Raw genomic sequence first — 22,140 nt, forward strand, 5'->3', positions numbered from 1 at the left:
TTGTTTCCAACAGATTGAAATAATTTGGGAATGTTTAATGTTGGTGCAAAATAAGACTTCATTAACTGAAATTCATATTAAAATTAAAAACACATTACACTTTATTAACTAAAAAAAGTTATAGTTTAATTTTAAATAAAAGTTTGTAAAGTCCATCACATGATGCCTCATGAAATATCACCTCACCAGCAATGAGGAACCATCAACTTTCTTCTGCTGTAGTGATGTTGTACTTCTGCATTGTCCATTAAAAATAGGCCACCATGATATGAAATATCAAGATGATATATACTTAAAAACATTTCCCTCAAGTACTTTCAAATTTCCATGTTGACAGTTAAAGATATTTAAAATTCTTCTTAAGCCCACTAATGTGGCAGACTAGAATCATACCTCACTATGTATATTTACCGAAATTTTCATGCACTGGCGAGTTGTTTTCTCCTTAAGGCTTGATTGATGATATGTTTTATTTCACTAATTCTGAATTTCTTTTCACAATTTTATGCTGAGGAATAAGGCTCTCAATTCCTACTGCAGAATGGCCTGCATTCAGTTGCAATTCAAACACAATGCAAGCCAAATTAGAGATGTTTTAGATGTATGTTATACTTTACCTTAATCACTATTGAAAATGAATGTTAATGGTACCTCTGTACCATGCAAAGTTCTCTCTAAAATGCAGAAAATTGACCTTGAGATTTTATGTAATTATGAGGAAATAAGATAGTCAAAATTGATTTGAGGGTGAAATTAATCTCTATTACATACACTTTGAAATAGCAGAATTGTCCAGAGAAAAATGGATCTATTTGATATAAACATAGAGACAAAAAGATTTTGTCTTTGATCCTTTGAAACACACTACAGTCATGCAATTGTTGATTTTGCATTTTTATTTAAAATACTCTAGATTAGAATATGGCATAAAGTTGCCAGTGCCTTAGTCATTTCTAGCATGAAAATTTGTATTGCTATTGTAGTTTTCTGGTTGTTGAAATAGATCCAGAGATTTATTCTACGTAAAAATGTTATTTTCCCTATGTAGCTTCTTGCAATCCCTACTGCGCATATTTTTCCAAGGCCTTTCCACCTGCATATCTTGTATGAATATAGGTAGTACAATTTCTGGGATTTGTATAAGGTTGAATCTGTATTTAAAATTTTTTCACATATTTTATGTTTTCAATTTTTCTCATTAGTAGGAATTATCTGATATAAAATAAAATGTGAGCACTTATTAATCAATTTTTCACATTCTTTGAAATCAAACTATGTGTTTCCAGTATATATTATTCAATGATTACTCAAGTGAGACCTGTGGTGAAATGTTTTGCCACATTCTTCAACTAGAGTTTTTTAAATTTTTTAGTATGGATCCTATGATGTACAACAGAAAGTAAGGAATGAATAAATGCCTTTGCACAATGTTCACATTTGTACTTTCTACACAGTGTGGATACTCTGATGCCTATGAAAACGTGAGTCAGAAATGAAAGTTTTGCCACAATCTTTACAATTCTAGGATTTCTCTGGTGTATGGATTCTCTGATGAATACCAAGCTGTGAAGATCGAATAAAAGCTTTTCCACACTCTTGGCATTTGTAATGTTTCTCTCCAGTGTGGATTCTCTGATGCACAGCAAGAGATGAGGAATGAGCAAAAGCCTTTCCACAACTTTCACATTTGTAGTATTTCTCTCCTGAGTGAATTCTCTTATGCACATTTAAGGCTGAGGAACAAGTAAAAGCTTTGCCACACTCATTACATTTGTAAGGTTTCTCTCCAGTATGGATTCTCTGATGTACAGCAAGACTTGAGGAATGAGCAAAAGCCTTTCCACAACTTTCACATTTGTAGGATTTCTCTCCTGAGTGAATTCTCTTATGCACATTTAAGGCTGAGGAACAAGTAAAAGCTTTGCCACACTCATTACATTTGTAAGGTTTCTCTCCAGTATGGATTCTCTGATGTACAGCAAGACTTGAGGAATGAGCAAATGCCTTTCCACAACTTTCACATTTGTAGGATTTCACTCCTGTGTGTATTCTTTTATGCACATTTAAGGATGAGGAACGAAAGAAAGGTTTGCCACACTCATTACATTTGTGAGGTTTCTCTTCAGTATGGGTCCTCTGATGCACAGCAAGATATGATGAACTAGCAAAAGCCTTTCCACAACTATCACATTTATAGGATTTCTCTCCTGTATGTATTCTCTTATGCACATTTAAGTTATAGGAAGAAAGGAAAGCTTTACCACACTCATTACATTTGTGAGGTTTCTCTCCAGTATGAATTCTCTTATGAGTAGTAAGATGTGAAGAATTAATAAAGGCTTTTCCACACTCTTGGCATTTGTAATGTTTCTCTCCAGTGTGGATTCTCTGATGCCTATGAAGTTCTGAGGAAGAAATGAAGGTTTTCCCACAATCTTTACAATTATAGGGTTTCTCTCCAGTATGTATTCTATGATGCACAGCAAGATATGATGAACTAGCAAAAGCCTTCCCACAACTTTTACATTTGTAGGATTTCTTTTCTGTATGCATTCTCTTATGAATATTTAAGTGTGAGGGACAAATGTAGGCTTTGCCACAATCTTTACATTTGTATGGTTTTTCTCCAGTATGGATTCTCTGATGAATAACAAGGCTTGAGGTACATTTAAAGGTCTTTGCACAATGTTTACATTTGTATGGTTTCTCTCCAGTATGGAGTAACTGAGGATGAACAAATTGTGTGGAACACATATATGATTTCCCACTTTCTTCAGATTTGTAATGTTTCTCTCCAGTGTGGATTCTCTGATGACAAAGCAGTTCTGAGGAAAAAACATAGGTTTTGCCACATTCTTTACACTTGTAGGGTTTCTCTCCTGCATGGATAGTCTTATGCACCCCATTATGTGAGGAACTACTAAAGAAAGTTTTACAATCTTCTATTACATAAAGTTTCTCTTCATTCTGGATGTTCTGCTGTTGTTCAAGATTTAAACATGGTGGAAATGATTCATCACATTCCTTGATTTTCCATGAATCTTCTTGGGTGAATATTGTATTAGGTCCAATTTGGTTTGATGACTCATCAGAGCTTTCCATATATTTTTCACCTGTATGTGTGTTGGACATTTGCATGGTATTGATTTTCTCATGCTCTGTACACACTGAGAACTGATTAAATAGTTCACTGTATTTCTTAGAATCATAAGATCTCTCTTTTATCTGGTCATTAGGATGGGTAAGAGCTTTTGGCCACTGATCAATGACTTTTGCACATTTCTCCCACTTGTCACGGTTCTGTGTAAAAGGAGATGTCTGTGTGTTAGGTGGATCTGATCCCTGTTTAGGGTCTTCCCATGATTCCTTGTGTTCATGGCTCTCCTGTCCAACAGAACTACCCTCCACTTTTCTTAGGTTGCATCGATCAGCAAATACTACGCCAGTTTCATCATTGATGCAAATTTTCTCATAATTACCAATGTGTTCTCTTTTCTTAAGCATCACCGTGTTGGCATTGGCCATCTGAATTTTATCCAAACTGCAGACATTGTAACAGAACTGAAGGAAGTCTTGATGCAGAAATAGTGAACCTTTGATGAATGAATTATCACACAAGTCCCATTGAGATTTTTTTCTCATATATTGTAATCTCTTGTCTCCAGCAATATTTGAATAACAATTCAAGCCAAATTCACAATGTTTCAAATGATGTTTTACATCTTGATCTACATTTCCTTGCTGATTTTCTAAGTTGTTATTCTCAGTGAAGGAATGTTTCATAAGTGCACCTACACACTTACTCCAAGAAGCAAATGAATCCAACTGAATTCCTGACACAAAGTCATTACTTTGGGCAGATTCATGATGTTCATCTTCTCCTCCAGTCCTCTCAGAGGATGCCACTGCACAGTGATAAGGTCCATGACATTCTGGCTTCCCTTTACACTTTCTCCTAATTTCATGTTTAATGAATTGTATATTCTCAAGATTCTTATTTTCATATCTTCTATTTCTCACTTGTTGGAATGAACCTTGTGTATTCTCCTCTGGTAAGCATCCAGGAGTTTACAGGGAAGACATAAATGAAAGAAACGAAAGTTAGAATTTATCCTTCTTACTGGATTCACCTGAACATCCCAATGCAATGTGTGAAATTCTATCAACCTGAGAATACCAGGAAGATGAAAAAATAAAAACCTTGACTGCATCCTTCCTCCATAAATATATAATCTTAAAATGTATGCATTGAACATTGAACATATTGCCTTACTGAATACTCTAGACATTGTATTTTCAAGGCTGCAGGTGACAACAGTTTTAACAAGCCACAAAAAGAGGGAAAGAAAGTTGTTTCCATTTCTCCATCACAGATACTTACCCTAAAAATTAGCAGAATACAATGAAGAGACAGTTCAAAAAAATGGATCTAATTTCTTGCCTACTTGGGTGCTTTCTGAAAATTCTGTCCCAGATATAATATGCCAAAAGGAAATGGGTTTATTTTGGAAGATGTCTTGAGTAGATCAAACGTGAGAAAATGATTCTCAAAGGAACAGAAAGAATTTCATTGGTAGAAGTTGATGCAGACACAATGAGAAAGAAAGGTAGATCAGCAATACACATCCATGAAAAGGGTCTCAGAGAAGAAATGAAGAAAGAGGATTGAGAAATCGAGCTCCTAAATCCAGCTGTTGCTGACCACAATGACAGCCCCCTTACAAGTTCCTAGAAATGGCCAACCCTACAATATACATTCTCTTGGGACAATAGACCCTCTGTTTTTACCTTTTGTCAATGTAATTTAGAAATCACTCTTCTACAGACTTGTGGAAGGAGGCAAATTAGAGGTGATGTTTCCCTTTCTGAATCCCATGCCTAATCAATCATGTATAGGGAAAGATCAAGCTTACAAAAACCTATAGATAAGAGACACCTTTTAAAATCATCTCCTGGGAATGCTCCCATTTTGTGAGCTTTTATTCTTTTTTCTTTTCTTCTTACATTTCCTTCTTCCTTTTTTCACTAAATAAGTCATATTATGATGCTCTCACCCTTGTGACTATGGATTTTATTCTTCAAATTTACAAGAAAAAGAACCCATTTGACACCCAAACTCTTTTACAATACGGATATAGTCCTTTGTAAATGAAAAACTACAGACACAAATATTTTAATGAGACCTCTTGAGATCAGGCTATAAAGTTTCAAAAGTCCCTACTAGTTTTGATTGGTGTCATTTTTCTGTGGATGAAGAAATTTTCTAGATTATTAGAAGTATATTTTTGGTTAACTAATTGTTTTCCAATTGGCACATAAGACTATATTCACTTTCCAGGTGTAGATTGATTTTTCAAAAGCAAAAGGAACTTGTGCAGTAATATATCTATTTAATTATTATATGTATCCCATCATAATATTTGCATAGCATTTTTTGATAACTGTTTCAGATTCATTGTGTTATTATTTTTCAAGTTCAATACATATTGTTGGTTCTGGGAAAACAACTGTCTTCATCTTATTCCTACTTTCATGCTACCATTTTATATTCTTTCTGTGAAATCTTCCAAACCACCAAACCCAATAGTCCTTGCCACTAATGTATTCTAAAATGACATGACAGCACCATTTTTACATTCCATGTAAATTTGAGATCTTGAGATATTTTCTTGTTTCTGCCTTTTCTCTTCTCTAAGCATTATACCGTTTTAGTTTTTCCATGTTACCATAAATGTTAAAATTCACTTTTTTATAACAGCATTTCATTTCATTCTATGTGCTTCTGTGTATGTGTGTCTCTCTCTATTTGTGTGTGTGTGTGTGTGTGTGTGTGTGTGTGTGTACATTTACTATTTATCCTTACATACTTACAAATAAAATTTTAATATTTCACATTATGAATAATCATTCAGCAAGCATAGGAGTGCAGATATCTCTTCTACATTCTGAATTCATTCCTAGTTGGTAAACTCAGTTCTGGTTTTACTCATCACTACAGTAGATGTGTTGTTCATTTTTGAAGAACTGTTCTACTATTAAATGTATAAAAAAAACTCCAGATGGGATTTTTCAAATGCCTAAAGTTCTAAATAGATAACAAAATTATTCAAAGAATATGGTGAAAATTGCCAAATGTAGGCAACTACATAAATTACCTGACTTAAATTCTAAAGAAATGGTGATTGGTGAGATATGTGAACAATGCAAAATAAACAGCTCAGTGATCCTCATAGAGCCAAACAAACAAAGAAAAAAAAACATGAAATCAACTATCAAATAAAAAAATACAAAATAGAGTAATTTTCATGCTAAAGAATGCAACTATAAATAAAAGTTGAGAATTTTGTAAATACAGAATGAAACTAGATTATAATCCAAGAACTCATTTCATTCAAACTAGAATAAAAAAAATAATGAAATCATGGTTCACAAATTAAGCTATCTACATTCTTGAAAATATAACACTGTATTTCATTTTTATAGACAAGTACAATGCATAAATAAATAAACAAATAGGTTACTTAGATAAGGAAAGACCACAAAAGTAGCAGATATGGATCAGGAAATGGAGGATGGAAGGGATGGGAAATTATTTGCAACTGAAATAGGAAAACGTGCTTAAGGATACTTATGCTTATAATCTAGAGTGCTACAACCCACACATTACCAAATACACACCAGGGAACCCACAGTAGTTTTGACAGTGCTGGACACTCAGAACTTTACTTCAGGAGGACACACAAAACAGCACCCCATAACAGGAGTAATCTGACTGCTAACTCACAGATAATCAGGGACCATTTTCCCTGAACCAGCAGAAATACAGTAGGTATCTGAACACACCAATGATTAGACTGACCTTCCAAGAATTATATCAGTCTTGTCCTGGAATGATCAATAACTCCACACCCAAAGAAACAGAGATAAACCAAGTAATGTTCCAAACCAAGAGAATGAAATGAAAAATCATATACAGCAGGCTTCCAGGACCCCAAATATACAAAATTTCAAAAGACCCACAAATAAGCACAATGTCATAAAAATGACTAACATGCAGACTAAGAATAACATTTTCAAGGCTCCCTGACAAAAGCAACACATACCATTTAGAGGGAAACCCATCTGATTTCTCAACATAGACCCTCAATGCTAGGAGGTTTTGCAATTTTATATATCAATATCTAGAAGATCACAGGAAACATCCTTGTAATCCTAGTGGATCAGGAGTCTGAAGCAGGAAGAGCATGAGTTCAAAGCAGCCTCAGCAAAAGTAAGGCCCTAAGAAACTCACTGAGGCCCTGTCTCTCAATAAAATACAAAATAGGGCTGGGGATCCAGCTCACTATTTAGGCACCCCTGGGTTCAAAACCTAATACCCACCACTCAATAGAACCCAATATCTGAAAGAAAATGGATGCCAGAAAAGAACACTATGACCAGCAAAATTAAGATTCAGAATCAAAGATAAATTAAAATTATTCCACAATAAACAAAAGTTAAAAGAATTCACTACTAGAAAGCCTGAAGTAGAAATCAGAGTCAATACTGTATTTCATAAAGAATAATTAAAAAATAAGTTAAATCCAGCAAAGAGAGGAACTACCCTAAAAGAAATATACCTGATCAACATAGATGCACATGTTCTCAATAAAATTCTAGCAAATGGCATACAAAAACATATTCAATACACAGTTCACCATGCTCAAGAATAGTTCATTCAAGGGATGCCAAGTTGTATCAACATGTTGAAATCAATCAATGCAATTCTTCCAATAAACAGACTTAAATACAAGAATCATATGATCATCTCCATAGATGTGGAGGAAGCATTTGACAAAATACAGCACATCTTCATGTTCAAAACCCTAGAAAAACTAGGGAGAGTAGTAAAATAATCCAACATTGTAAAGTCATATAGGCTAAAATCAAGGCCTGGTTCATTCTAAATGAAGAAATATTAAAAGCATTTTCTCTAAAAAATTAAACATGCTTAAATCTTTAGAAGGTCCAGAAGATTCCATGAAAAAATTTCTGAGACTAGTAGATGAACTGAGTAAAGTCACAGGAGACAAAATTAACACATAAATCAAATGCATTTTGATACACCAGTGATGAATCCACTGAAAAAGAAATTAGAGAAACCTCCACATTCACAATATCTTCAAAAGAAAAAAATGTTTGGAAATAAATCTAATAAAATAGATGAAAGCCCTGTATAAAGAAAACTACAGAAGTTTAAAAAGAAATTAAAGCAGACTTTATAAGATGGAAAGATCTCACATTCTTTTTCATAGGCAGAATTAACATTATCAAAATGATTATAGTACTAAAATTTTCATACAGATTTAATGCAATTCTTATTTAAATCCCAATGACATTCTTTATAGAATTAGAACCAGCAATCATGGAATTTATTTAGAAAAATAAGAGACCCAAAATAGCCAAAACAATCTTCAGTAAGAAAGGTGAAGCAGGATGCATCAAATACCAGACCTTGTATCATACTACAGAGCCATAATAACAAAAACGACATGGTCCTGGCACCAAAACATATGTAGATATGTAGGCTAATTGTACAGAATAAAAGACACAGTAAAAGAAAAACTACATAAATATAGTTATCCCATATAAGACAAATGTGCCAAAAATACACATTGGAAAAAAATTGCTTCTTCAACACATGGTGCTGTAAAATGGGAATCCATATGTAGCAAAATGTTATTAAACACCCCTCTCTGTCATGCTGCACATAAATCAACTCAAATTGGATCAAGAACTTGGCACTAGCACAGAGACCTTGCATGAAATAGAAGTGAAAGTGTGCCCAAGTCCCCACCATGTTAGCTTATAAACTGACTTCCCTTACAATACTCCTAAAGAGCAAGACATAAAATCAAGAATCAGTAAATGGGATAGAATTCCTCTTAAAAGCTTTTTCTCAGCAAGGAAAACAATCAATAGTATGAAGAGAGATTCTACAACAGACACTAGTATGGCAGTATGTAAAAAGTAAATGTGTAACCGATGTGAATCTGCAATATGTTTATGGGGTAAAAATGGGAGTTCATTATCTGTTTGAATCAAATGTATGAAATATGATATGTCAAGAGCTTTGTAATGTTTTGAACAACTAATAATAAAAAAAGAGAGAAAAAAGAGAGATTCTAAATTAGGGTGAAAATTTTAATTACATACACTTCAGTTACAGTATTAAACTCAAGGAGACATAAGGAACACAAAAATACAAACCACATTAAAAAAACAATCAATAAAAGGGATAAGGAACAGAACAGACACTTTGCAGAGGAAAAAATACAATCTACCAGTAAATGTATAAAAAATGGTTGATATTTCTCGCACTTAGAAAATGCAAATTAAATCTACACTGAGGTTCCATCTCACTCTAGTCAATGGGAATTATCAAGAATACAAGGAACAATAACTGTTAGCAAGAACATGGGGGGAAAAGGCACACTCACACATTGGTGAAGGGACTTCCAATTAGTGCAACCACTATAGAAAGCAGTATGAAAATGTCTTAGAAAACTTGGAATGGAAGCACAATTTGACCCAGTTAATCCATTCCTCATTTTATAGACTAAGGAATTAGTATCAGCATGCTTCAGTGATGCAGCCGTATGAATGTAAAGTCAGCACAATTCACAATAGCCAAGTTATGGAACAAACCTAGGTGCCCTTCAATACAAAAACGGATAAACAAGTTGTGGATATATTTATATATGTATATATCTTCATGTAGATATCGATATATATATACTATATATATCTTACTATCTATTATAGATAGATATCTATATATCTAGAGATATATATCTCTATGTATCTATATAGATATAGATAAATATACACATCCACACAATGTAATATTACTCAGCCTTACAGAAGAATGACATTGTGACTTTTGCTGGTAAATGGATGGAACTGAAGAATATCATGCTAAGTGAAATAAGCCAGTCCCACAAAATGAAAGATCAAGTGTTCTTTATGCTATGTGGTTGCTAACACAAAATAACAGAGAATAGGTGGTATGTGTAGAAGTTTATTGGTTTAGACAATGGGGAATGAAGGAAAGGGAGATGAGATGGAAATAGGAAAGATCGTAGAATGAAATGGGCAACTTTCCTATTCTCATATGTGAATACTTGACCAGTAAAACTCAACATCATGTTCCACCATAAAAATTGGATGAAAATTGTAATCGGCTGCACCCCAACTATGTATTCCATATTAAAATACAATTGACTGTCGTCTGTACCTAACAACAATAACAAAGATTATATATCATATAAGAAAGAAAGATTCTCAGAAAGCATAAATTTGTTACTACTTTACAATTTTATTTAGTCCTTCTTTTATTTCCTCAGCATTATCTTAAAAACTAAACATAAATTTTAAAAAGAACTTAGAAAGATCACAATTGAATAGCTTAATGAGGTAAAACAGGAAATAAGAAATGTAGAAGTGAAGAAAATGCAAAAAATGAAAAGTCATTTCAATGAAAACACAGAAATTCTGAAATAAAATTAAAAAGAAATATGAGAGATGAAAACGTAATAAATCAAATAAAAAAATCTATTGACAGCATCATCAATAGATTAGGCAACATAGAAGACAGTCTCAAAATATAAACACAAAATAATAATCTTGAAAATATAGCCAACAATAAAGATGTTAAGAGACAGTGACACGGAAAATATTTTTTAAAAATCTGGTCTATAATTAAGAGACCAAATCTAAGAATTGGTGGTGTAGCAGATGGTGCCAAATTCTAACTAAGCAGGTGTGCATTGTTTTCAATGAACTAATGTCAGGAAATTTTGAGAGCCTTAGGAATAAGATACTTAACACCCTTAAATTCACATCAAAAAGACCCTTTCCAAGACACATGCCTAATCTATCGAAAAAAGATACAGTTTTTAAAGCCACATTTAGAAGTTAGCAAATTAGGATTTAAACATCTTTTTGAGTCCAGACCCTATAAGTCAGGAGGGATTGGAATAATATATACCAAGCCCTTAAGGGAAGGTGATGCTTACCAAGATTGCTGTGTCAATCAATATTATCCTTCAGAAATTGTAGAAGAAATACCTTCCATGATCAGCAGAAATAAAAAGGAAATCATAGTCAACAAGTGTACATAGCCAAACACACTTGAAGACATGTTTCATACAGAAATGGGTAAAAATAAAAAATTAAAAAGCCAATATAGGGATGAATTTCACAAGAAGAATGATTAAGAAGAGGAGAATCATGTCTAGAATAAAAATTAGATTCAAATCAAATGGCAGGAAATAAAATCATCTCAGTAGGTTTCAAGTAATGATGTAAACTCTCCAAAGACACAGGTTGACAGCATTAAAAACAAGACACACTTATAGGTTGTTGACAAGAGACTCACTCTACAGGCAAAGCCACCCACAGGCTTCAGGTGAAAGACGGAGACCATACACTGTGGAAATGGGGACTGAAGGGAAGGCAGGGGTAGCTCTCCCCTATGAGAGAAAGTAGACTGTGGGCGAAAATTATCACAGGAGACAAAGAAGGCACTTCACACTGGTTCAGGGAATCACCCACAACAAGACAATGAGGATAGTTATGCCCAGAGAGTGGTGAACCAACTACATAAAAAATAAAAACTCTGCCCCGTGCTGTGGCACACACCTGTAATCCCAGTGGCTCTGGAGGCTAAGACAGGATCATCAAGAGTTCAAAGCCAGCCCCAATAAAAGGAGGACGCTAAGCAATTCAGTGAGACACTGTAACTAAGTAAAACACAAATAGTGCTGGGTATGAGGCTCAGTGTTCGAGTGCCACTGAGTTCAATGCCGGTATTCTACCTAAAAAATAAAAATAAATAAGACTTCTACTGAATATAATAAGTCAGGTGGACCCCATGGAATGCTACTGGGCGATTTCAACAGACCTCTCTCACTACTAGATAGGTCAGCAGGACATAAGCTAAATACAGTCCCTTCAGAACTAAAAAACGTGATGAATGAAATGAAGCTAACAGATATCTATGTAATACTATATCCTTAAGGACCCAAATTCACCGTCCTTTTGTCCTTTTAGAGGTGAAACCATCTCTAAAGTAGGTCATATGTAGGAGGACATGAATCAAGTTTAGCACATATAGAAAAATAAGGAAACTATCTGCCACATGATCACATCATAATAGAAATTAGAAATTAACAGGACAGAGAAGAGGAATCATTCTATCACTTGGAGAGGAATGAGGAATAGATCAAAGAAGAAATTACTGTAAAATCACAAAAGAAGTCCCAGAAACAAATGAGAAGAGAGATACAAGGTGTCAAGATCTCTGGGACAATATTAAGAGAGTTCTAAGAGGATACTTCATAGCACTGAATACTGACATTGAAAAAACAGAAATAAAGCCACCCAGAGCCACAGAGCTGCAACCCAGTGGGCTGGAGTGGGCCTGCACTGCAAGGAGCCTGCCGTGCCAGTTCAGGATTGAAGTGTGGCAAGCCAGGAGCTAGGCTAGCCACAGCCCTCTGATCTGACAAATTGAGGCAACCAGGCATGGACCCAGTGGGGTGCCCCCTCCACACAGGGCAGCAGATGGAACCCAGAACATCCATGATGGAAGGCCATTAACCTTCCATGTCCCTGTGACCAGTACGAAAGTAAAATGGGACAAACCTGAATTGGATGGCAGGACCAACCAATGGTCTTACTACATTTGCAAACCCTGATTAGCACCAATTTGGAGCAATAGTGTAAGTACTTTTCCAAACACAATTTGGCATAAAATTGGATCAATAGCATAGGTAATTTTTCAAACTCTGATTAGCATTAATTGGAACCAATACCATGACCCAAGAGCTACATAAACCTCAGACTACCACACTCATGGGGAAAGCCCTATTGGAGACCCCTCTTGCCCTTGCCAATGTTATTTCTATTCTTCACAGTTCAATAAACCTTCTCATTTCACTATTGCCTTCCATTCTTCAGGGAAACTCATTCTTTGAATGTGGGAGACAAGAACCTGGAATAAAGTTGGTAGTGAGCCTCTGGAGTCTAGTGCAACACTGGAGCCCCCCCCCCCATTTAGAGCTGCAGGACTGAGAACTACAATATGCCTCTCATGGTAGTGGAGAAGGATTGGGCTTCACTGCCTGTTACCTTCAGAACAGATGACAGCAGGCATGTCATCTGTGATTAGCTGCAAACACTAAAAGGGACTTTCCTGGCTGCAGAGACCTGTGGCTTGCACAGGACCCACCCACAAACAGAAGAAAATTGAGTTTCACCTCCAACTCTGGTTTCATTTTATGGAACCCATCACTGACCTCTTCAAAAGGGTAAGTGAAAAGGACCAAGAGAACTGTCTCCTTCTTTTCTACAGTTCTCTAATCCTTTTAGAAAAACCTCTGTTTCTACCTAAAATACCAGACACCTGTCCACCAATGAAAAGTTCCTAATGGGACCCCTGGTCCAGAGGCATCTGTGACAGGCTTATAAGGAGAGTCATATAAAGTCCCCTTTTGTCCCTGATGGAGGAGTGATTGCCAAGCTCTGCTTCAGCTTCTCTCTGTGAAACATGGGAGAGTCTGACAGTTCACTTCAAGCATCTGCTGCTTTCTTTCACTTTCTGACTCACTGGGCCTGAGTGGAGGGTGCCCTCTTGTGCTGGTACCTTGGATCCTGAGACAAAGCCTTAGTCTGACCTGAGGTCCTTGGAAAAACCTGAAACCACCAATCCCCAGAGTCTGAGTGAAGCAGTTTCTGTCTCTCTCCACTCTACCTCTCAGGTGCACCACCCAAACATTATAGAACCAGGTTTCTTATGCCCCCCAACACCCCAATTATTTTACTAGGACACTCAAATAATATTATTTTGAATTCACAAGTCCCTGAGTGTCTTTTAGTACTCAAACTCTGTTCTTGTTCCTGGAGTGCTCCCAATCATGAGGAGGATCCAATTTCCTGCATTTTCATTCCTGCCGATTTCACTAGGAAAGAAAACAACCTGCATCTCATGACTGTAATGGCTCCAAGACATTTTGTCCACTGCCTCCGTACCCACTAGGTTAAATATAGATAGCAGAGATCATCACCTACTTCTCTCCCCTGGGACTGAAACTTGGAGCCTGTTACATCCCTGGGTCTTCCTTTTTAAAATTTTATTTGTAGACAAACATACGATTTTGTGAAAATTTTTGTTTTTTTCATGTGGTTCTGGGGATCAAACCAGTGCCTTGTGCCTCCTAGTCAAGAGCTCTATCCCCAAGCCTAAGCCTCAACCCTGGCTCTTCCTTTATACAACAAATAGAACACAAATTTTGTGGCCCTAATTATGATTATGATAGCAAATATAGCTTTTTGGTTGTTTTCTTTTCTTTTCTTAAACACTGGTGATGAGGGAAGGGAACTGACCACCATGGAGGATAAGTGTCCATCTCAGACTGCAAAAGCCTTCTCTCTGCCTGGGTCATACTACACAAACCTGTGGCTGAATATTTGAATTTCTAAAGGATTCTGATAGACAGTGTATAATTTGTCCATTATCAGTAGAAATAAAATACCTGGTAAAAAGCTAGGAAATCTTTGTTTCCTGTCTGTTTTATGTAAATCTGTGCACACTTTCCTATTGAATGTCATGTCTACATATATGGTTGAGTCCACACATCACTTATATGGTACAAAATTGGCTCACACATTTAAAAATGAATACAAGTACTTTCAGTTCAGGTGACTTAAGGAAAATGTCAATAACAATGACAATTTAAATTGGTTAAAGCAAAGATGACTTTGACATTACTAAGTTACCTGTTTTTCAAGGTAGGCAGCCAGTTATGCCAAGTTAGTTTCTATGTTCAATGTTTAAATTTCCCAGGTGAGGTTGGGCACACTTGTTATTGCAGAATCTCAGGAGGCTGAGGCAAGAGGATTGCAAGTTCCAAGCCAGCCTCAGCAACTTAGTGAGGCCCTAAGCAACTTAGCAAACTCTGAATCAAAATAAAAGTGAAAAGGGCTGAGTATGTGGATGAGTGGTTAATTGCCTCTGGTTTAATTCCTGATACCAAAAATAGAAAGTCCAATGTTTATTGTTTAAATGGGCTTCTTTGGCAGAAATAACTGAGTTAGGGATCTAGCCTTGTCTGATATCTTGGTTTTCAAGGGTAACCTAAAGTTCTAAACTAAACATTTCTTCATGAATGTCTGTTAACAGATATACCTAGTTCATATTTATCAAGAAATTCTCTTGTGTAAGCAGTACTGTCTTTTATGCATTCAACAGTTTTAAACCTGACTTATATCTGCTGGCTTGGAATAACCATCTAACTTGTTAATGTTTAGCAGTACTACTACTTCTAGGAAAACAACCTCAATTATGAAAATAAGCCATCACCTATGGGACAGATGAAAATAGTGCCGACTTCCAGTGTGGCTACTGACTCTAATTAAACAAGGGGTAACTGTAAAATTACATAGATTCAAATTCAAACCCAGTACCCCTATTTCAAGGCTGGTGAAACTGTTCTGCTCAATGTTGAAAACTGAAACTTGGAGGCTTATATCAAAGGACTCAAAGAATTAAGGAAAAAACATTCATATTTTGGTCCCTGCCCAGGAATGTAACCTGTAACTGGAAACATACACTGTCTCAGATCTCAAAAGTGAGGAAACCAGGGAGGTAATAAAGGGAAGGCTATTATACAACATTGCCTGATAGCTATCATGAGTGGCTCTGCCAGGGTCCCAAGTTTGTTCTAAGACAATTTGAGGTCTACAAATTTCCTAAATTGCTACATAAGTAAACCCAGTATTTCTCACTGATATGATTATTGATTATTTAGTCCAAATAATCATCTAGAAAACAATGAAAGGCATTGAGGAAAAAGAATAAGAAAAAGTGAGAAAAGTAGAATTAGAATGACTGAAATTTCATATAATCATACATAAATATATCACAGTGAATCCCAACATCAAGCATGTCCACAAGACACTAATTTAAAAAGAAAACTATAAATAAATTGCATAAAGATCATTAAGGTAAAGTGATGAGTGTGGGTAATGGAGAGAGTTGGCAGAGGTTTTGGAAACTGAATTTACAGATTATATTGCAAACTTTGTGATCCTGTCAAAATATATCCTAAAGTTTTATATAACTAAAAAGAATTCCCAAAAGATATAATACATATGTGAAATTCCTGGTCAACTTCTCCAAGAGAGCCAGACATAACACAGCTAAATGGAATCCTTGTATCAAACAGGTAACAGAAATTTACTAAGTTATTTTAAAAATCAGACATTATTTGATATAGCAAATATAGCTAAGGAGTATGTGTAAGAAATTATGAAAACTAAATTATATATATTTAAGAATATTTTATCTGTTTAACATACATAGAAATATATATGTATATATTGTATAAATTATAACAAATAACAATACATAAAACATATCATTTGTACATAATATATAATATTCATATATGTATAATAATTGTATATTGGCATAGACATATACACACAACATTAACTCTGATAATGTTTCCATAGACTTCAATGTCCACAGTAAAACTGAATTGCTTGCGTGTGTGTGTGTGTGTGTGTGTGTGTGTGTTCTAACAACTCTGTTAATGCTTCCAAAGTCTTAAATAGCCTCCACTCACAAACCACTTGTATGCTATGCCGTGATTAAGCTTTAATTAGTTACCCATATTTACGGATTGCAGGGACTGGCTAGTAGATGCCCGTTGTGTAAGTGTTGTACATAAAAGGCATTACTGCCATGTTTATTGTTGTGTTAACCTGATCTCTGCCTCAATTATGCTGCATCCAGTTCTTTTCCAGCCATCAACATGAACCTCTGACCTGCCATAATATGCAATATACCCAAGCAAGAAATGGCCTAACAAATTCCAAACCCAAGCTCTCCTACTACTGATGACCTATAAACAGGTCTCCATAGGAAGAGCATGACTGCCATCCCTCTTTCAAGGTCCCCTTTAAGCCTGAAGTAGCCAGAATGGTCATTACCCCTCTCCCTAAAGGTAGCTTGGGGCACTTCCTAAGGAGTGAAGAATGAAGTCATCCCAGAGCAGCAGAGCAGTGGCCCCCATGGTTGGAGCAGGAGCCATGGCAGGTCATGCCAGCATGGGCCTGAGGACCAACACACCAGGGGGAGGCAATCCTGGCAACACCAGAGTGTCCCGCCGAGGAAGCCTGGCCTGGCTCTGCTGTGGAAGCCTGCTCCACTCAACAGCACAGGTACAATACCGAATATCCATGAACTGAGGACGTTAACCTCCTGCTTTCCAATGAGCAGTGGGAAAACAAAAGTGGGTTAGACCTGAATGAGACTGGAAGAAAACTCCATGGTATTCATATTTTCCCAAACTCTCATTAGAGTATATGTGAACCAACAGCCATAGGAGCTTTACAAACTCTGATCTGCATCAATTTGTACCAACAACTATGACCCAAGAGCTAATAAAACCCTAGGCTAGCACAATCAGGTCAACCACTACTGGGATCCTCTCTGCCCCCTGCAAGTGTCCACTCCTGTTCTTCACACTCAAATACAACCTATTGCTTTCACTCTTGCTTTCTTTTTTTCTCGTGCCATCTTATTCTTCAAATTTTAAAGGGAAGAAGCTAGAGAGAAGTTGATGTAAGCTACTGGAGTCTACTGTATGATGGAGGGCACTGTCCCCATTTAGTCATACAAAACTGAGACCTGACGCATGCCACTTAGGGGTAGTGGAGAAGAATCAGGTTTTGTCAGCCACAGCCCTAAGAGTTGATTCTGCAGGCTTCTCCTACTGTGACTAGCTGCTAACAATGTAAGTCTTTCTTGGCTGCAGAAGACTCAGGGTTGCACAGGCCCTGCCAGCCAACAGAAGCAAAAACAGTTTCATCTCAAACTCTAGTTTTAGAAAGACCCCAAAGAAATAATCAACTCTGACAACATAAGCCCTTCCAAAAATATGAAAATACTCTTTCAAATAAGAAGAAAAAATAATAATAAAACTCAGAACTAAAATTAATAAAATTGGAAATAAACATATAAATGTAAAGATTAATGCAATAAAGAGTTCATTTATTGTAAAGATGAACATCATTTTAAACCCATAGACAAACCAACCTAAAAGAGATAAAAGATCCTAATCAGCAAAATTACAAAAAAAAGGAATTATGAAAAACACTTCTGAAATTTATAAGATTCTTAAAAACATTTTTGAAAATATGTACATTCCAAAAAAGAGGAAAATCTAGATGAAATTGACAAATTTTATACATACAAAACCTACCCAAATGTGCCCTACATACACAGAAAATATAAAATGGACCAATATCAAAAAATGAGATTGAAGCAGCTGTTAAATGCTTTCCAACACAGAAAAATATCAGGATCAAATGGATTCTCAGTGAAATTTATCTACAAATTTAGAGGAGAATTAATACAAGTTCTCCTCAAGTTTTCCATGAAACACAAATGTAGGACACACTACCAAATTGAATCTATGTACCCTATTTCACCCAGATACCAAAACCAAATATAAATCAAGGAAAAACAATTTCAGTGCCTGCATCCCAGATCAACATAGATAGAAAAAAATAAATAAAATATTTGAAAACAGCATCCAAGTACATATTAAAGAGATCAAAATCAAATGTATTTTATTTCTGAGATGCGTGTTTGATTGAACATGCACAAATCAGTAACTATAAATGGACCACACCAGCAGAATTAAGGAAAAGAAGAGAAGAATCATCTCAATCAATGCAGGAAAAGCATTTCAATAAATCTAGCACTCATTCCTGGTAAAACTCATGAAAAACATTCAGCAAACGTGCAGGAACAAAATCAATACTACATATTAAATCAAACACTTTTCTATACTCTAATAATGAATCTGCAGGAAAAGGAAGAAAACTATTCCATTCACAATAACCTCATAAAATATGTAATTCATAGAAATAAATTTAACAAGGAAGATGCAAACCTCCTCAAGGAATGTGAAAGGCAACTGAAGGAAGAAACAGAAGATGTGAAGTGAGAAACACCTCCCATGTTCTTGATGGGCAGAATCGATGTTTGAAGAGGGCATTACTACCAAAAATCCCATACAAACTTCACATAATCCATATCCAAACACTAAGAAAAATTTCCAGAGAAATAAAACCAAAATGTCATCTAACATTTCTGTTAGATCAGTAGAATAAAATAGAAGATATGGACACAAATTCACATAAATTTAATCATCTGATACTTAACAAAGTTTTGAAAAACAAAGGGAGAAAAGGTAGCCTTCTTAAAAACCAAGGGCTACAGTAAATATATATACATAAGTGAAACGTGAAACAATATCCCTATATTTCTCACTTCAAAAGAAAATTGAACTCAATGTTGATAAACAATCTAGGAATTATACCAAAATCCTGCAACTGCTAAAAGAAAACACGGATTCAAAATTCTATCTTATTTCTTCAGGCTCCAACTTTCTTTGCAAGCCTCATAAAAGTTCAGAAAATAAAACCAAGTAGGAGAGAATCAAATTGAAAAATTGAAAAATTCTGTGCACAGTAAAGTAAATCATTAAGAGTGGGAAGAGAGAACCAGGGAATGCGAGAATGTTTTGCCAAGTATGATTCTGACAAAATCATTAAACACAATGAGTAAAAAAAGAACAGAAAACCTCACCAAGAAATCAAACTATTCAATCAATAAATGAGTCAATGTGCAAAGAGATGTGTCACAAAAGAATAAATACAAATAACCAAAAATTCTCTGAAATATGATTATCATCCCTACCTACTGGAGAAGTAGAAACCAAAACAACATTGAGATTTCAACTCACTGCAGTTAGAATGACAATCATTAAGAATTCAGATAAATAATGGATGTGACTGAGAATAGAAGAGTAAGGGTATTGCAAGGAAGTATGACCACTCTGGAAGCATGTAGAATCCAGAAAAGACAAGGAATGGAGTCACCATGTGACTACTCCTTCATATTTACCCCAAACCTACAATTATCATGACACCGGCACTTCAGTATAGCAACAAAAATCATGACAGCAGTTTATGTAACCAGACCACATGCCTATGAGTCCATGAATGGACAAAAAATGTGGTTTACACACACACTCTCACACACACACACACACACACACACACAGTGGAGTTAACAGTCATTAAAAAGAAAATAATTGCATTTTGCATTCATGTATGAAACTGAAGAGAAGCAAGCAAAATGACATATGCAAACTCAAAAGTAAAATATTCAGTCTTGTAGATGAAATAAAGAGTAAAATAAGTGAAAAAATGAAGGGACCTCATAAAATACAGGGAGGTCAGCAGAGTAGAGAAAGTGGATTGAGGGAATGGATGATAAGATGGAAAAGGGAGGCATAGAGCCCAGTAAAGCTCACATTTAAGTGCATCTATAAATCCCAACTAGTGAAGAATAGAAAGACAGAGGCAAGGAGAGCAAGGTAGAGAAAATGGAATGGGGCTAGAGAGGAGGGGAGGTTAAGAGGAACTACTGGAGATTAAATGAGAGAAAATCAAAGTCCATGCAATTAGGAACAAATAAAAATGAATCCTATTCATGTGCCGCTATTATGTAGAAATGCAAATTCAGGACGTGTGCCATAGTGTTATATGCTAAGTTACTCCAGGTTCCAGAAACATAGAATAAAATCTGCAGACCATGACCAAAAGTGAGTAAGATAAGATGTTTTCAAATTAAGGAATTTCCAATTTTAGTTGGATATCGATATCTGAGATCCTTCATACAGAGTATTCTCTCCTGTGAAATGTTTGGCAAAGCCAGGCAGTTGCCCTGAGGATGTGTCGGTGAAGCATTGTGAAACAGAGGTGTTCTCACCCACAAAGACCAGGTTCCTGACGTTCTCCAGCATCACATCCTTGTACAAAGCCCGCTGAGCAGGGTTTAGGCACTTCCACTCCTCCTCAGAGAACCTTATGACCACATCCCTGAATGTCAGCACACCCTGCGAAGAAATCATACTTTGGTCATGTGTCCTGCAGCAGAGTTCCTTACCACCCCAAGGTGAGATGACACGTGTATCAGCTACAGTGTATCAAGCGTAGTACCCAAGGCAGCAGTGTTCACAAGTGGGTTTTGGTGAGGTGACTGGATCATTGGGGCTCTAGCATGGAACAGGTAAATTGATGGATTCATAATTAATGGGCTGTATGGAGGAGATGGAAACCTAAGAGTTTGGGTCTAGATAGACAAATGTACCTGAACTGATTCTTTGAATGGTGTATTTATTCCTTGCCCTTCCTTACTCTCCCTGCTATTTGTCTGTCCAGAGTCCATGAGATGAGCTGCTCTGTTCTACTGTGGCTCCCTTCCATGATGTTCTGCCTCCACAAAGGCATCCACGCAATGGAGCTGAACATGCACTGAGACCATGAATCTTCTCAAATAAATCTACCTTCCTTTGAGTTGATGTGTCACAGGAATTTTGTTATGGCAATGGAAAGCAGACCACCTAACTTAGAAAATAAATCTTAAATGTAATAAGATTCACTAACACACTACATAAAGACATAAAATGCAGATGGCATCATTTCTTCAAAATCAGCTTTAATCCTATGCTCTTATGAAATATCAAATATAAAACCAAGACATCAACGCAGGAATATATTTCTTGAAAGACATTTTTATATCATACAGGATCAGTTGTGAAAGCAGAAAAATAATGGTCAATTTGAAGTGTGCTCCAACCACCTTTCATGTTCAAAACACTAGAAGAACTAGGAATAGTAGGATCTTACCTCAACATTGTAAGTGGTATGTAAATTAAACCCTAGGCCACCATCATTCTAAATGGAGAAAAACAGAAGTCATTCCCTCTAAAAACTGGAATAAGGCAGAGATACACTCTTTCACCACTTTCATTCAAAATAGACCTAGAAATTCTAGCCAGAGCAATTAGGAAAATAAAGAAAAAAATTATAGAGATACCAGTAAGTACAGAAAAGCTTCAAATATCTCTGTGATGACATGATTCTTGATTTAGAAGACCCAAATCTTCACCAGAAGACTTCTAGAACCCATAAACAAAACCAGCATAGTGGCAGGATATAAAAATAACACCCATA

General features: G+C 35.8%; 1 protein-coding gene across 1 annotated transcript; it reads right to left on the minus strand.

Moving 5' to 3' along the window:
- Positions 1–1,521: 1,521 nt before the first annotated feature.
- LOC143638201 (uncharacterized) lies at positions 1,522–21,035 on the minus strand. Its single transcript, XM_077105890.1, has 3 exons — positions 20,894–21,035; positions 2,787–2,879; positions 1,522–2,702 (listed from the first exon to the last, which is right to left on the minus strand). The coding sequence occupies exons 1-3, from the start codon at positions 21,033–21,035 to the stop codon at positions 1,522–1,524; spliced, it is 1,416 nt and encodes a 471-aa protein (XP_076962005.1).
- Positions 21,036–22,140: the final 1,105 nt, after the last annotated feature.

Source organism: Callospermophilus lateralis, chromosome 18, assembly GCF_048772815.1.
Source record: "Callospermophilus lateralis isolate mCalLat2 chromosome 18, mCalLat2.hap1, whole genome shotgun sequence".
In the NCBI taxonomy this organism is placed as follows: Eukaryota; Metazoa; Chordata; class Mammalia; order Rodentia; family Sciuridae; genus Callospermophilus; species Callospermophilus lateralis.